Below are 18588 nucleotides of genomic sequence, written 5' to 3'. Positions count from 1 at the left end.
ACACTGCTACATCCACTTCCTGTCATTTAAATACTTCACAATCTCTGGAAATAAGAAACCCTGGAAGTACTTTTGGAAATGTTGAGCAAAATTTAAGGGGTAAACTGAGCAGTTAGAAAGCTTGATCTAAAGTTACAAATTTGTCCCAAGAATTTTTTTTTATTATTTCGTTTTTTTTCCGGCATGGTGTCCATGGAAACAAACAGCTGACACTTTGTATATCTATATCATCACTCTCTAGCCACCCTACTTACACTGGCAGTTAATGCTTGACACAAATAGTACATCATGCTGAATGAAGAAAGACATACCATTATTCCTGAAACAAAATAAACCCACCAACATGAAATATTGGACTTAAAGCTTCTAGCTAGAAAATGATCAATGTTTGAGGGGGTAATATATTGATTAATATGCAGAGCAAGATGAACATTTTCTGCATGAAAAATATCAAAACCATGATGAGCAAATTAAACATGGAACACAGCAAACGTATCCCTTAGGCTGCTTTCCTCCCACACCCCCCCTCCCCCATGTCACACCTATCCCCAGCCCATTTCCCCAATTCTTCTATCAAATGGTTCTTTTTCTTCACATGGAACAAGTTGGTACTTACATCATAAACATGTTCTACTACTGGTCCAATCTGATCGAGGGCCGAGATCTCTCGGACTACAATTTCATCTTCGCTATCTTCGGACATAAACTGCACCTGTTCTGGATTTGAGGCACTGAAGATGAAAACAAAAAAATAAAATAAGGGCTTACCAACACTGAACAAACAACAAACAACTAAATACACTTCAAGCCCCTCCCCAAAGTTTGACTGTAGAGTATGCAAGCTTTGCAGCCGTTATTAATATTCGATAAATTCCGAATCGACATCCATATTCGAATTAACGTTATATCTATATTTAAACAACTATATATTCCAATTGAGGATTCTAATTTTGAAATAATTGTTTGTTTATAGTTGACTTGCAGATAACTATCAGATGTATAATAATTTATAAAGAAGGGAACTAGTTGACAATTCTGCTCATTACTTGTAACAGTAGGGAATCATACAAGGTCTCTCTGGACTGTTAGATGATCAAGTTGGATCGACAATGTTGCTACAGTGGACTAGCCGCTATCACCATGGTTACTGAACAAACAAACAAACAAACAAACATCTTAAAACTTACTTATTAATCCGGAGGCTAGCCTGAACCTCGACTGATAAAGTTAAATTCCTCTCATTGTCAGCAAGCGTCGCCTCAATTTCTTCATTTTGGCTGTGAAATGAAAAAGAAAATGACAAATCTCATTTAAGAACCTGGAGAATATTTATGAATATGGAAGAGAACAGGCTAAACAAAGACCAATTATGTGTAACCTATATATGTACCACAAAAATAGAAAACAGGAAGGAACGCTTATCTGAAATATTATGGAGATTTTGTTGTATGATGTAGTTATTGCTCAGAGGTGTCATAATTAAGCTAGCAATTGTGAACCAAAAGCAGATCTTGAAATTGCCAGCTGGTGGTCCTTCATCAGACGAATATGAAGATTAAACGACAACAAAAATTATCCTCAATATTGACCCGGACTTTAGGATTCCCAGTAACTGATTCAAAGAAGATAAACACTCGATTGCATAATTCATGCACCACCAACTGAAGAGGTACCAAATTGTAAATGCTTGGATGGGCAATCTTACAGGCAATTTATTAAAGTAGTTGTTCCCTCAAGAAAAAATACCTCCTGAGACCTTCACATACCAAAACAATGGGAGGGGGGGGGGGGAGGCCAGTTTGTATTCACCATGGCTGATATTCAAGATACCTGATTAACTGTGGTTTTCCATTTAATGTGATGTTAATCAGGTGCGTATCCAGGGGGGGGGGCGTTGGGGGCGCGCGCCCCCCGGGTAAGAAAAAGAGAAGAGAAAAAAAGAGAAGAAAAAAGGAAAAAAGAGGAGAAGGAGAGGAAGAAAGGGAAAAGAAAAAGAAGAAAGAGAGAAAAAGGAGAAAAAGAGGGAGTAAAAGCAAAACGCGAAGACACCGGGAAGAGAAAGAGGAACAGTGACATCATTACAGCGCTGAAGGGTAGCCAGTGACGGATCAATGATTTCGTAAAAGTGTGACTCACCTTACCCCTTACACCAACAACTCCATTTTTTGACGTTTCCATTTTCCTCTCTCACTAATGATCTATATATATACTATATATGGTCTATCATAACGCGTATGTAGAATTGTGCTATGAAACCAACTGTGGCTGGTCTCGAACTCAACCGTGTCGTCGGGGAACATGACGCAGTTTGGGATGGGGGCGACCGCCCGCCCCCCCCCATTCAGCATTTTTTAAATGATATCGCTAAGTAATTTCAAAATAGAAAGTGCTTAGAGGCAACTTACAAGGCCTGGGAAGTGTCATTTCCAGCGATCTGGGAGACATTTTCGGCCAAAATTTGCATGTACGCTTCGCGCTAACAAATGGTCCTGGGTAGTGCCATTTCCAGCGATCTGGGAGGCATTTTCGGCCAAAATTTTCTTGTACGCTTCGCGCCAACCTATGGTGGCGCTACGCTTAGATAATTTGCCTACAGGCTTCGCCCCTCCCTTGGCAAATTCCTCACTACGCGCCTGTTCGAATTTGTAACGCAAACAGCAGATATCACATCATATCAGTGAGCATGAAAATGGCGTTCCAGGATGAAAAGCCTCAAAACTGTCCGACTTGCCTGAAAAAATAACCAAAAATTTTCGCGCGCGAAGCGCGCGTTCAACGTGTTCATGTCGATATCATATAAGCAAGCAGCGGTTATTACATCGCATGCCATCATGTACCGTACGGTCCGTTCAAATTGCGCAGTATACCGCGAGATGCTAATGTAAACAACGACATGTCTCATGTAGATGTATAAAAAGCATGGAGGTCCAATTATGTCAAAACTCTCTTTTACATTAGTAATGGCGGAGCGTCCATATGGTCAGGGGGGCGGATGCCCCCCTGACGGACTCAAATGGACTGCTGGCGCCTTTTCCAGCTCTTTACCACTTTTTAATTATTCGTGATTATTGACTTTTTTATTGCGCTTTCATCTACTTATTGACATTTCTCACATTTTGTTGGTGTAATTTGGCGATGACACCTTATTCTTCGTTTATCTGCAAATTAGCCAGGCCCGGAAAGGGTCATTTCCTGTGATCTAGGGAGTATCTTTACTCAAAAATTTTTGGAAGGCTACGCGCCAACCAGTGGTGGCGCTGCGCTTAGATAGTGTCGAAAGCGCCCCTTCAGACCATTCTCGCCACTCCTGACCAATACCCCTAGCTCCGCCACTGCCGCCGCGCCTCCTACGCCTATGTGTGTAGTGTTCGGTTTCGGAAATATCTGCTATTTTTTCATTTCCTTCAACCAAGTTTTATAATAGTCGTTATAACAGGTTTTAATATTTGTACACCAGTAAATTAACTGTGTCTGAATTTTCGAAAATTTCTGACCAACATTCTACATCACACTTCCCTCTACTCGTGCAATTTTGACCGGTCTGTTAGGGGTTCAAGAAAGTTTTTTCTATATTGGTTGTCCATAGATGAAATTTTGTACAAGATTATGGGTATGTTTTGAAGTGAGTTTATTCACGAGAAATGTGAATTTTCAAATTCTGAACAAATATGGGGCTTAAAACCTTGAAAAGTGGGGCTGACGGGTATTGTGGGCCGCGACGTAGAATCACCTACAAAAGCAAAGACCCACAGGAGATGCGATCAGGTCGAACATGATGTGTGCTGGGTTGACAATCTTCAAAAAGGTTATGGATGGGGAAAAAAAACTATTAGGAAATACTTGGTTCTCAGGCAAAAAGTGTACATCTGGTTGGTCATTTCAAGCCCGAGAAGTGCCGTTTCCGGTGATCTGGGGGGTTTCAAAACAAGAAATTTTCTTGTACGCTGCGCGCCAACCGATGGTGGCGCTCCGCTTAGATAGTAATTCGCGCCCCCCGGGTTTGAAAATCCTGGATACGCGCCTGTTAATGTATTAACATTTAGAAAACAATTGGTTAACCAAAGTCGATTACAGTCACCATCAATCGTGACCTGGGAACAACACCTTAAAAAGATGGATCTGTTTTAAAGATAGACTTTTGCACAAAACTACAACTTTTGATCGATTTGGGTGGAAAGGACGTCTGAACTGAGAATGCTGTCATTTCAGTTCACTCACCTTGTCACTATGACATAGAAATCCAGCTTGTCCTTGTCTCCGAGCACCTCATCAGTAGAGAGCGTTAACCCCATTGGCAACTACGGAGAGATGAAATGGGTCATAGGTCAGGTCCTGGTAAATGCGGGGTAGCATAGGGTATTAAGCCCTGTTTATATGTGGCCTTCACTTATTTAAACATGTTAATGTATTTGCATAATTAAATGTAGCAACGTCTTTACTCAAAAACAACCAACGATTGATTACTTCTTTGTACAAAATTACAAAGGGATCTCACAAATAGACTATATTTCTCTGTAGTTGAAAGGTAATAGTGACAAATATATATATATATATATAAATATACAAACGCCTACAGTGGAATTACAACCTTCCTTACCGGTATCAAACCTCTGGACATACAATCAGCGTCCATAGCCTAGTTGGTTAGGGTGTCCGCATATAAGGTGGGAGGCCCGGGTTCGAATCCCGGTGGAGGCTGGAAGTTTTTTCACTGTTCTAAATTTTCCAACTCATTACGTTTTCAATTTTTTATATATATATATATATATATATATATATATATATATATACATATACATATATATATATATATATATAAATATATATATATATCTATATATATATATACATATATATATATATATATATATATATATATATATATATATATCCATATATATATATATCCATATATATATATATCCATATAGCATAAATCATTTGTGTCTTAATGATATATATATATATATATATATATATATATATATATATATATATATATATATATATATCCATATAGCATAAATCATTTGTGTCTTAATGAAAGTGAAATTTACGATCAAAGAAACATTTCCAGAAGAATTTATGGTACCTGAAAGTTTGGCATGAGTGGGTTGCCAAGGTCACAAATGATAATGTTGTTGGTGTCATCTGCTGTACACGTCACGGATATTCCCTGTGAGGAGCCAAAAAAACAACAACATGAGGATGCTTTTTACACTATATAACAAACTACTATTCCATGTAGGAGGTTCCTGTCTTGTACTGCCCGACCTCAAATCTGTACACAAAGTATCAGTGCCGTATAGAAAATAATTCTGGATCATTCATTAAGCGTTGTCTGTTGGTTAGTAGACAAAAAGTTAACATTGATGGAGAATTTTTTAAATAGAAAAAATTAATGATTTTTTTTTTAAATAAATAAATTTTTAATAAATAAATTTTTAAATAAATAAATTTTTAATAAATAAATAAATAAAATTTGTTTATCTTCTGTGCTAGGTGAAATCCCCATCACAACATTTTATTCATAACTCTAGATATACTTGTTTGAAAGAGACTTTAATATTTCATATTCGAAAGATCCTTCATCACTCCAGGAAATAGATCAATGTAGGTTTAGTCTGTGATGTCATCATGACACGTTCCTCAGGTAAAAATAAATACCACTCAACAAAATCTTTTCTCATCTTTTATGTAGATTTTTAAGGAGTGTTGTCAAATCTTTCCCATACTTTGACCACTTCAAGAGTTAGTTCAGTGAGAACTCATAAGAGAAAATAGTCACTAAGGAACACGATATCCTGATGCTTCATCCGTCAATCTCCTGTGAAACTCACGAGGGAGCTCGCCTTTTTCCGTCGGATCAATACACTACAAAGTTCGGCCGTTAAATATTTCTCAGAGTGTAAAAATATGACTGCAGTATGTAAGAGAGTCACTAAAGGCCACAACTATTTACCTGACGACTATTGCAAACCTGAACGTACAGAAATATTCGGTAAAAGCAAGGATAACGGCAGTATGAACATATTACACAGCGAGACATAGATTGGCAAGGTTTCTTTTTTTTTAAAGTGTTTATAATACTGTAGACTCCGCAATAAATGCTGGACAATTATCATAGACTACCCGCTGAGAATATCACCAATGCATAAATCCATTTCTTTCTTTAACCTTGTGACTTCTCGAAAACATCAACAAAGTAATGGGGATCTAACGACTGGAATGAAGTTATCATCATTTAGCCAACATTACTGATATTGTGCTGGAGTGTTTCTACAGCATACATTTGATTCCAGTACTGGTTGGTTTAGAGAACATGATTTGTGACTACAGGGGCATAAGCCTGTTTAAGCTTGAAGATAGAGACATCAACCAAACTACAGCTAGTAAAATTTCATAGAAAAAATACTTAAAGGAGGGTGTGGGCTGGGGAGGGGGGTTTGGTATCAAGAGAGATGGATTTCATAGATTGGAATTGGGAGCAATATATGCCTGGAATATACTGATATTTCTCTGCTGCAAAATATATTTGATTTTATGGAGGTAATTATTTTAAGTCTCAAGCACATATTCACAAGAAACTAAAAAAAAAAAAAAAAAAAAGCTTCCAACAATTAATGCAAAATTAATTTTTAGTTGCATAAGGCGTCTAGCAGCAAAGACATTTATGTGGCATATTTTTGGTTTCCTAGTCGGAAACATTATTTCTCGAATTGGTGCATTTTTCTGTTTGGCACATACTGATTTTTCAGATGGCATATATTTAAATCTCTTGGTGGCACGTAGTCACTAGCTTACAAGTGGGGCATTGTAGTCAAGTGGTTAAGGCAGTGGACTTGTGATCTAAGGATTGCAGGTGTATAAATGGGGACTTGCGAGGTGACTTGTAAATATAGTTGCGTGCGCCGGTTTGTGGCTGCACCCTATGGGAAGTCCCCGGGGGACACGTGGTTGTGGTGCACTGTGGTGCCCCAGGAGAGATTGATTGAATTGTGCACACTTTGGTGTGTAGGTGTGATAAGTTACCAATGACCAGGGTTAAGTACAGCATGGTGAGACTTTATTGTAAGTTCCGCTATATAAGAACTGTTAATTATTATTATTATATGAAACAATGATGGATCGACACTTAATCTAACAAACAGGTCTCTTTTTTTACACACTACTGCACTTACCAGAGAATCTACGTTCTCGATTCTAACAAACTGTAGTCCGTCCGGAATGTAAGCTCTCAGCTTGGCTTGGAATGCATCTTCACCAGCGTTTGTTATATGCAAATTAAGGGTCACCAACTTCTCAGATCCCACTACGATGCTTGGGAGCGAGCTGGTAACGAAAATATAAAAATTGTCCTTCATGTTAATGGTTCCTCCTTTTAAGGAATGAAATGAACATGTCATCGTCAAAATAGACAGAAATTTACAACTGATTTTGAGCTGTTTTCATGCTGTCGTTTGACTCAACCTTGTAAAAGTGGACTTCCCTTTCATCTAACTAAGGAATCCATGTGATTACAACCATTTGGTTGCTCCTTAAAAATTTTTTGGGTTATCATTGTCATGATTCCTGAAAGTGAAATACACAGAAAAAAGCTTTCGATTTCTCTCTTTCTTATATTTTTATGTTTCTTCCACTTTGAGCACCGCTGTAAAGTATTGCCCTTTTTTTCCAACAAAAGCTATAAAACAGACAAAAAATTCAATTTATTTCTACCTCACTCAATGTTTATTCACCATTTTTGTCCTCTAGCAATAACTCAATAATTCAAAGACTTCCAACAAATTATTCAAAAAAAGGCATTCAATTAAACCCCACGACAGAACATTTTTTTTCTTTTCGTTTTTGATGTTTGCACAAAGCTGCGCTCCGTCGGAAGCCCGATTCCTACATGTGACCAAAGTACTTAACGGAGACATAATTAAATTAGCTAAGTAAGTTGAGTAAGCCCGGGCAAGCAAGATTTGGAACACTGCGCATTAACTCATCCGAATCAAAAGACAAACCTCTCCTCGATTGCTTGTCAGCTGCCTCTCGAGTAAAGACGAAGATGACGACAGAGTATTTCTTTCAATCTCTAAATATAAATATGAAGATATATATATATATATATTTATATATCTGCTAGGATTATATTAAACTTACAACGTCGTATTCTTGATCACAAGATTCGGGACGCAAAGATTATCTTTACAGTTGTTGAGGATGAAGACCTGAAAAGATAAGTGGGAAGGAGGAAAAGAAAACAAAGAGAAACGTTCCGTGATGACATCAAATATTTGAAGATCGATACGATGGAAACATTAATCAAACAATGTGTCACTGTCCCCCCTGAGAGATTTCGGGTCTGGTCTTAGAGATGACAGGAGGGTTGATGAAGAAAGGTAATGTGATTTTATATCTGTTGACTTTAATTTGATTGACGCTGCAAATGTCGACGAGGATGACTCATAGACCTATAGCCAAAAACATACACAAAGGGAGTATTTTGTCGGATTGTGGATGAAAGTAAAAGACAAGTAAAATGGGTCTGAACATTTAATTTTAATCAGTTTTAATCATGTGTGAAGGTTATTGTGGTATTTCTTTAATAAAATATCGACCGTGTGATGAAAAGGAAAAAAAAAGTCAGATTTGAACATAGGAAGTTAAGTTGTTTTCTGCTACACACTGAAATGCCTTCTACTCCGTAAGGCAGAAAGCAAAAAGATAATTCTTTTAAAAACACTGTCGGGGAGCTGTGAGAGGACGTAGAAGGGAAGGGGAGAGGTGGGGAAGAGGGGGGGGGGGGTGGGGGAGACAGGAGGTATGGTGCCAAATAAAAAATTTTATTTTTATTGTATCATTCATGCCATGAGCAAGGTACAAGTGGTATCACGGTCTTGACTTTTGAGTTTGAGTTTTTAAAAGAGGGATGGCATATTTATGGTGGCCTCTTTGTCATCCACATTTTGGCTGGATAGCAGTATCTGTAAATTACACAGGTAGTAGTTCTGCTATGGTTTTTGCTTCAATTACCCAACATATTTCAGGAACCTCGTGGATAACCATAATCAATTAACATATCCACATCGGCCTAATTTATGAGACGATACTAACAGATACAACGTAACTATTTGACAAACTTTCTGATTTATTTCACGTTAGTTTTGCTACTTTGAAATTCGGACCCCGGTATTAAACTTTAACTTGTGGTTCACCAACATGAATGAGTGCATTGTGAATCTACATGTGATATTGTTCTAAGTATGCACAAAACAATGCAAGCAAAATTTCACACGATGGAAGCTATTGTCTATGAACGAATAGCTTCTAACAACAAAACAAAACAATGGCTATTCTTCTGTGAATTCAAAATACTTCCTCTCCACTAACTGTGGACAATGTATGCCACCAGAAACGAAACGAAAAAAAATATTAGATGATGCAACATGGGGTTGAAAACAAAATTCTTGTGTACTGTCTGAACAAACTACTGACATTATTCTGAACAAGTAATTGAAATCTTAGTCTTAAAGAATCATTATGTTGCTGAAGCTTTATTAATGTATCTGGCAACATGGGACAGATATATTGCTCTTTAATGTATATAAACCCGATAAAGTCCACAATTCAGGGTAACACAACAGCTAGGGAACATTCCACATCTCAAGGACAAATTACCACCAAGGTTATAAAAGAAAAGTAGACTTTTAGAACATGTGCTACAATGAAATAACCATTACTCTATGTGATCCATTTCCTTGAGTGTAAAGGTTTTTCTCATGCAAAGAATAAGTCCCCTTGAAAATATCTAGAGTTGGTATCAAGATAATTGATAGGAGAATTGCACCTATCAATTCATTTGGGAGAATTTTGGTCTCCCCTGTCAAGCATTGGAATATCCCTTTTAAACAGTCTAGCCATAAGCAAGATGTCTCACTCACAGGTTGCCATGGTGATCTTACCTGCTTTGATGTCATTGACTGTGATGAATAGCTTAGTATTGGTTCCAGCTCATACTGCTGAGTGTTGGAATTCTCCAAAGCGTATTCCACAGACACCTGAATCGGTGCCAACTTCTCGACAATGTTTGGCTGTAAAATAAAGAAAGAATGAGGAAAAGATAAAGGGGCACAGAATTAAAAAAAAAAAAAATTATGAAATAGTTTACTCGATTACCCAAAATTTTTGGACTCAATCTTTTGCGATAAATTCTTTCAGCAGGACTAGCCAAGGGAAGACAGAAAGTTGAATGAGATAACTGACATGCTACTATGGGATCACTTTTTTAACTTTTACTAGTATTATATAATCTATTCACGTATCCATCTCAGCATCATTAGGATATTATTACTGTACACCTAATCCTTACTTATATACTGTATTATTTATATTTGTACATTTTTTTTTTTCTTGCAGGGAGTCTCCTACTTTTGTTAAGTCTTTTTAAGAATTTATAGGAGACTTCCTTTCCCATAGTACACAATTGGCGATAAAACAAATAAATGAATTAACTTTTACAGATCCAAATGGCATCGGTCATGAAAACTACAACGCATGGAACGGGAGAAGAGACTTCTCAGAGAGAGAGCGATGAAATGTACCTTAACGTAAGCCGTTTTTGAAAGACACTCTTGTTCTCCCTTGGGTAGTACTGTTGCTTGTCTCAAGGAAGGCTCGTCTGCTGCTCCTTCGTTATAGAAGAGAACCCTGGATCCCAGGGTATATAGGGTGTCTAGCTGAATTGTATAGATGATTCCTATACACCAAAAGAACAAAGAAATTACAAAAACAAAAACAAAAAATTTACTGACAGCCTGAAAAGCTCCTTTAATTAAGGTAAAATCGATGCAGTCCCACTTTTCACTTGTTTTATGAAAATCTTTTATTTATATCCCTCCTAAACTCAACCAAAAGCTTAACCAGAAACACACAACTAGGGCACCCAGTGGATGACATTGGACATATTCATCCGTGACAAATATGGGATTTGTATGTGTTATTTGAGGCCACAGACGTCCTATGGTTCTCCATTGAGATTTGCATCCCTTCTGAGGAGTGGGGGAAATAATCTGTTGTTGTAGGTTAAGGGGTCCAGCCACTTTGATTGATGACCCTCTGATGTTTAAAGGGTCATTACTCAAAAATTAAATTGGTGCACAAAATACAACCTACACACCTAGCTGTGGTTTTCAACGGTCAACAACGTATCGCAATTAAATCTGAGTATTCGGGCATTATTTAACTTGTAAATTCCTAAACTTGGCCGAGGATATAAAGTCCGTCTCGATCAGTTTTGCGACAGACGGCCTTAACTTACCTAATGTATTGGGAATGTATCTTCCACTGTAACTGAAACACAAATCCACTTGAAAACTGGAGACGAAGAAGGACAAAAAAAATGAAAAAACAATATCAGTTTCAAGAACGTAACGTCTCTCTCTTTTGGTGTTACATTACAAACACCAGATGTTTCTTCAAGGCTCTGTAGAAACTATCTTTGAATAATAACATACAACTGATGCTTATTAGCCAGATGATGTCAGAATATCACAGAGAATTCTCACGAGCTGTCTCATGTTTGTCCCCAAAAAAAATTAAAAAAGAAGAATTCATGAAAAAATGGGGGGCTAAACAGAGTGATCCTTGATGTTTCTGCTAAGAAGAATCATTTCCACATTTAGCGAGGGACTTTCAGAGCCAGGCCCGCCCCCTGGACACAAAATGCCACCGGGGCCTTCTATGTAAAGGTCTCATAAATTCTTGGGTGGAGAAGTGTCTCTCTGGAAACCCATGCATGCTTTAAAGGGGGCCCTCTCTCATCATGGCATTGCACTGTTGATTTACCATTTACCATTTATCAGAAAGGTTGATAAGTACTACCTACAGTCGATATCAAATTTTCACATTAAAGTTTTCCAGAGCAAAAATATGCATAATGTTCAGCCAGACAAGTGCATAATAATATTACACTGTGATGATGTCATGACTTGACCTAGAAACAAAGTCTTTGATATTTACTTAGCAACCCATGATCTCTGACCTAGTGAACATAAATTTGCATATTCAAACTTTTACCTCGAAACCATGGTACCGTCAGACAGCCTCAGATTCTTCTCGTCGAGGTTAAGTCCTTCTGGTGTTAAGGTCAGCACTGGTGATATGTGGACTACGGGTCGAGCTCTGCAAAAAATCAAGTTGAAATTTGGCCAATTTTGTGAAAAATACGCCCAAGATTGTGCAAAGTTAGTTCGTTTCGAAGATTGACATGAAGTGTACCGGCCGTGCGGGTGAGAAAAACCATCACTCTCGGGCAACGGACATGCGGTTGTATGACTCGGAACAAAAATGCTCTGTACCGAGCTTCCGTAGAAGCAAGACCGCATTATCGATAGGTTGAATGTGAATGTCAAATATGTTTACAAGTAAGAGATTGCCTTAATGAAATTTGAATTCTAGCAACTTAATATCTATCCGTACATAAGACCAGTTTTGCATATTCAATCAAATTTATCCAAACTATTTTGAATTAAACAAGATTTAAGTTTTCAGACATACAAACTCTCTCGAGAAAGTTGGCACATTTTACTTTTTACCCCGAAGATCAGGTTTGATCACAAATGTGAAGAGAACAACTAGTGGAATGGAATTCTAACGTACATCCCACCACCTTCACCCACCCACCCTCCTTCAATACCACATTTGCATATATGCAAATGAAATAAGTTTCAAACAAAAAAATTTCCCCTGGTCGTTACATGTTTTTCAAAACCGACTAACAGACATAAATATAAAAAAAAATGTAAGCGGTAAACCCCTTTTCGTACGGAAAGACGTTTCGCACAGCTGACACGAAGAAGAGTGGATTACCTGAAGAGAGCTACAAAGGAAGATTCCTGTGAACCAATCAGAAGATCTGTAAGTAAGAGAAGACGGGCGAGGAAGTAAATTAATGACAGGTTTCCTAGCGACTGTCTCTGACAAGAGTATCTAATCGACAGGAATGGGAACGAGATTGCCGAGCATATCGTGAAGATACAATACCTATACAGCCTCACCATGCTTGGGAATAATTCATTTCCGTTAATCTCATGCAATTACAGATGTCGAGGACTATCACTACTACTGGAAATACTGTTTTAGAATTAGAGATGGAAGAAAGGTAAAGATAGGGCATGTTCTCTTAAACTTGAGAGGAGAATATTAAGTGTTCCATCAGCGGGAACCTATGACACCTTCCAGAGTACGTAACCCTAGCAACAACGTCATACATTTCATTCCGAGAGCCTGATATCCTACTGCATGCATGGTTGCAACGTTTATGCAGGTTGCAACACACACTGTAGTATGATCTCAACATGAGAGTGCAGTTAAGTGTGTAGTGACAGGTATATATCCCTTGCCTGACTAACATCGCAATGTTCCTCTCTCTCCCCCTCCCCATGCAAGCCTCCTCTGAAAGGAATGATATTCAAGATTAAAGATATGAAATAAACAGCATAATATCTAGTTTGATATTATCTGTGGTGGCATTTTCAAGGCTTCCTCCTTCAGCCCAGTTTTACATGTATATAGAACCTGCTGAACGTTGCCGTTGTTTTGGGTCATCTCGTATACCCAAATAGAATTTCATTCTGTGTTCGACAATACGATCACTCCGTTGGAGGGGAATTCATAATCATACTGCTAGGCTAGGGATGACAAAGCAGTTTTAACCAGAGAATGCATTAGAATTAAATCAATATACAATTATTATTATATTGTTCCTCTCCCTTCTACATCCCACCCCCAACTCCTTACAGTGTGTTGGGTACACCTTGCCACACAAATTTCATTTTGGGTCCTGCCCAACCCCTTCCCCCAACTAACCAAATCCTCCTCCCCAACCCCCCCCCAAACTAACCAAATCCCTCCCCCCTCACCCCACTCGATGTTGCTTCATTTTCTCACCTGGATAATTGTTCCCGTCTGCGTCCATATTTCCATCTAAGGAGAACCCAAATGTTTTGATATTACTAAGACCGAGGTCTGTCGGTGATAAAACCTACAAAAAAAAAAGAGATTAAAATTTCCTTATCAATCTGATATTTTTGGTCTTATTATAACTTTTTGGATCTTTCTGACCGAGGACGTGCAAGGAGATCTACGAGGCAGAGACCACCGACCTGATATTAAATCTCATTTTTCCGAACCTTTTTCAATCCAAAACAGAAAATAATTTTGGGTCCAAAGACTGATATATAAATTTCACCGTTTTGCACATGCAAAAGAATTGGTGCGATAGGATGCCCTCTTTAAGTTAAGCTTTCCTAATACATTCTGATGGATGAACATAAAAGCTGTGAGTATGATAAGATGATATCTTTATTATTATTATTATTTAGTGGAATAAGACATGGTGACATGCCAATTGTGATATAAGTTTTAATTTACAAATACATCTTTTATAGCATATTCTACTAATTCTACAATCCTCCTCAATCTACAGATAGATTGGTTTACATGTCTTTTTCGATCTGACCTTCATCTCTGGAGTTTCGACGACTAAGTCAATCAAGGAGGCCACAATCACAATGTCGGTTCCCTTTTTATAGCTACTAAACTGAGAAATGGAACCATATCTTTGAACATTTAGACAGAGTTCGTTCATGGAAAAGTGAACAGATACATAAATTAAGATATAAATCAAAACCAAAAAAAGACCCCCAATAACCCAAAAGAACACAACATACTGTAATGATTACACAAGCCTAAGACAAAGAAAACAAATTACAAAATACCAAAAACAATTAAAAACAAAACAACAACAACACTGAAGATTGAACACATGATCTACTAGCATAACAGAAACCTGAATCAAATCCTTAGAAGCTAAAAGTTGGTATTTTAGATGAATCTATATATTTTCAAAGGAAAACTGCCTGCCAGAAGTTATAAAAGTATTTATTGAGTAGGAAAGTATTACGAAAGCTTCACTCCTTACCTGCCAAAATTGTATATGATCAGATCGACATTTGGGAACACTCTATTGAAATATTAAAATCCTTGAATCATAAATTTCTAAACTGTCTTTTTTTTTCTTTTCCTTACCTGAGACGGGCGTGAAACTAATCCAGAAGCATTTCCATTAAATATATACACACTCCCTTCACCGTTGGGACCATCGTATGGAGCACCAACAGCAATGTCTGGGGGGGTTAAGAAGAAAAAAATCATGAATATTGATTCATACCTCAAAAAAAATAATTTTATTTTGAGAATTTTTGAAATTTCTTTTGAAAATTTCTTTTTTATCAATATCTCACATCTCCAATTTTTTTCTTTTCTTTCTTCTGCATCCAGAAAGTCTCAGAGAGTCAACAATTTACATAATCTTAACTTATTTATCACAAACAGTCCTCCAGGGTTTTCATGAGAACTGAACATTTGATTCTTTGCCTTGAAGACAAGATGAGAGTGATGATAATCTGGCTAAATTTGGAAAAATAGTCCAGATCTAATGTAAAAAAAATACAAACTTCAAAAATTATATATATTTCAAGTCAAAATGTGACAGCTTCGGCTGATGTTACATCGATTGCACCTAAAATTGGAGCGTTGTATTATGGGGCTGATTTCTTTGGTGGTGATGGTCAGGGTGGCATTAGGGTGGGAGGATGTTTTAGCCACGGTACCACCAAATTTGAATTTGTGCTGTTTCAAAGAATCATTGGTCATACCAAATGTCTTCATGAATAGCAAGAGGGGATGGAAGAGAAAGACAGATCATTGTTTGACAGAGAATGAGATAATTAATTAACAACCTCCCCCCTACCTCCCCCTATCTCCTTCCCTCCTTACCACACCTTTTAAGAAAACAAGAACAAACAAGCATGACCTGCTCATTTGATTCAGCAAGTGTAACTTAATATTGTGGTCATTTCATGACTTGGTAGTCATGGCAACCCAAGTAGTCATTTCAAATGAAACATTATATTGCTGAGAGACATTGTGAGACAGACAATTGTTTGTTTTTTTTAAACTCTGGACAGAAACTTCATGAGATAGAGAGAGCTCACTCAGAAAAACCATATCACTGCCCTTTCTAGATGGTTAAAAGGGATGCACAAGAGGTTCTTGAATTTTGAAATTGCGTTGAAAAAAAAAGAAAAAAAAAGCTCAGAGTCATTCAGGTAAAGAAAGATAGCATGGATCTCCCTTGCAGCACGAGTCCATCTACATTGCTAAACAGAGGCTCGATGAAGGGGGTGTGAGAGGAACAAACGAAGCATACAGTTACGTTTGTGATGTTAATGTTTTCTAGGCTTTGAAGACACAGGTCGAACACAGCATTGCTAGTGTGGTTTCCATATTATGGCACAACAAGATTCTGGATAACATTATGCAGTTGTTCAGAGCGTACATAGACATTAGAGCCTAGAATGTACCTGATTGTTAAATTGCATTAAACTATGAGAAGATTCTTTTCAAACCTTTACTGCAAACACAAATTAGATATTTGAATATATTTCTTTTACACCACTGTTAAAGTAAAATTTTGTTTTACTGCTAAACGTCATTGGAAGTCGAGAGAATTTCTATTTTGTGAGTCTGTTCGTTTTAATTTTTTTTAAATTTGAATAGATTTGTTTACCATCATAACCATCGTAGTTTATGTCTCCAAGAGAAGTCATTGAGTAACCAAAGCGAGCCTGCTTCTGCGTTCCCAGGATGTGGTCGGAATGTGATTTGAAGAGTGCCTATGGTGCGGGGCAAAAGAGAATGAGAACTTTTACATCAATGCTTTAATGAAAGGAGACTAAAAAAGGTAAAATACATCAAGAAAGTGGTTTGAAGAGTGCCTATGGTGCAGGACAAGAGAGAACAAGAACTTTTACATCAATGCTTTAATAAAAGGAGACAAAAAAACAAAACCAAAAAACATCAGGAATCTAAAAATTTCATTACATCAAATTGTTTAAAGGACTTAATCCATTGCATGCCTTTTAAAAACTACTCCAGGGAATATTAATTTAGTGATCAAAGTTTTGGGAAGCAAATTTGAATTCTCTGAAAAATATTTTGTCCCTTATAATGTACTACAGTTCCTATGTATAAAAAAAACTATTCTATATATGATTGTACTTGTATAACGATGTGTCCATTTTGTATAGCATAATTGCGATGCAAATACTGGATAAATGATTCCCTGTAAATCTGGTCTCAAAAAGAAGGAGTACAGCTGTAAATCTATGTTTACGATAACCTTTCTTTCATTCCTTTTCTTACCGTAGCTCTTTTGGCAGGAGAGGATTCTTGGTAGTAGACGGAAATTTTGCCGCATTCCCAGTTATCCAAGAAACCGGCTCGTTCATCCGAATACATCGGCGCACCAACGATGACATCATCAAGTCTATTAAAAAAACAAAGACCGGACATATTTTAAAAGGTCTGGCTCTTAACGACTGTCAAACTAATTGCCTGACATGACAACCTTAGTTTAGCCATTACTTTAACCTTGTGATATTAAATTTATCTTCGGCAAACAGAAGATGCATGAAACTGGTTGTTATGGCAACTTTACTGACATATTGTAAGCGAAGGTACAAAGCTTAAAACTCTGCCAAATTGTGAATCCGATAGAAAATGCTAAATATTCTTCAAGCTGTGATATTTTGAATTTTAAGCTAGCATTATCTTCCAAAACTTACATTAAATGTGACAGCTAAATGCAAATTTTAACACAGTTGTATCTGATAAGACTATTTAGAGACCAACTTGTCATTTTCAGATTAAAATGCCATCTCGCTCAACAAGGGAATCCGATAGAAATGCTGAATCTTCTTCAAGCTGTGATCTCGGTGTTCCCAGCTAGCTTATCCTACAAAACTTTAATTTTTTCACTAATGTGAAAACTAAATGCAAATTTTAACAAAATACCTATCTAATAAGACGATTTAGAGATCAACTTGTCATTTCACAATTTTTAAAGATGTAAATTATGGAATATTTGTAAGGTTACTTTCTTATATATATCCTAACTGGTGATTTAGAAATTTGGAAAAGTTTCTTATACTTGATTAATGATCCAAAAGCTTTTGTGATTAAACACCGTAAGTTTTTTATTTATTTAATGTTTAATATTAAAACAGAATAGAGTAGTACGCGAAATGGTTTAACATTTATCTTCTACACTGTATCTCATACAGAGATGATTATAGTAGATTTTGCGTCCTTGATATTTAAATAGAGTACTTAAGATGCATGTCTCTACTTTATATCTCTACCCAAAAGAGGCACACCTTTAGATATTTCTCCCATATGACCTTCACTTGGCCATCTCATGCCCACGCAGGCCCCAAACTCTAACAAGCTAACAAAATTGAAACATCTGAGGAAGACTTTGAGAGATGGGTCTGACTTTATTAAAAAAAAAAACTGACCAGATATTTGCTGGCAGTGAAACGACAGTACAAACATGCTGACAAGTTTTTTGATTTATGGAACCGTCCAAACGACATCAGGCCAAAAAAAAATGAAATTCAGCTCTCTGACGCAAAAGATTTATCGCATCGCCAACGTAATCGAATGTTGTCAAGGCGGGCAGGGCCACCTATTCTTTCT

General features: G+C 37.1%; 1 protein-coding gene across 3 annotated transcripts in view; it reads right to left on the bottom strand.

Annotated features, from left to right (window-relative positions):
• LOC139958573 (integrin alpha-8-like) overlaps positions 1-18588 on the bottom strand; it is a 120277-nt gene that overhangs the window by 15237 nt on the left and 86452 nt on the right. For all 3 annotated transcript variants that reach the window (XM_071955723.1, XM_071955722.1, XM_071955724.1), the window contains exons 11-25: positions 17254-17377; positions 16619-16724; positions 15076-15173; positions 13936-14029; positions 12856-12901; positions 12064-12168; positions 11306-11361; positions 10590-10744; positions 9951-10079; positions 8149-8216; positions 7182-7332; positions 5093-5176; positions 4219-4298; positions 1188-1277; positions 617-731 (exon numbers count right to left, since the gene is read on the bottom strand). In XM_071955723.1, coding sequence (XP_071811824.1) covers positions 617-731; positions 1188-1277; positions 4219-4298; positions 5093-5176; positions 7182-7332; positions 8149-8216; positions 9951-10079; positions 10590-10744; positions 11306-11361; positions 12064-12168; positions 12856-12901; positions 13936-14029; positions 15076-15173; positions 16619-16724; positions 17254-17377 — 1501 coding nt within the window. The remainder of the gene's footprint in view (positions 1-616; positions 732-1187; positions 1278-4218; positions 4299-5092; positions 5177-7181; positions 7333-8148; positions 8217-9950; positions 10080-10589; positions 10745-11305; positions 11362-12063; positions 12169-12855; positions 12902-13935; positions 14030-15075; positions 15174-16618; positions 16725-17253; positions 17378-18588) is intronic.

Source organism: Apostichopus japonicus, chromosome 18 (assembly GCF_037975245.1).
Source record: "Apostichopus japonicus isolate 1M-3 chromosome 18, ASM3797524v1, whole genome shotgun sequence".
NCBI lineage: Eukaryota > Metazoa > Echinodermata > Holothuroidea > Aspidochirotida > Stichopodidae > Apostichopus > Apostichopus japonicus.
The sequence above is the reverse complement of the archived record's forward strand: the minus strand, read 5'-3'. Positions and strand labels throughout refer to the sequence as shown.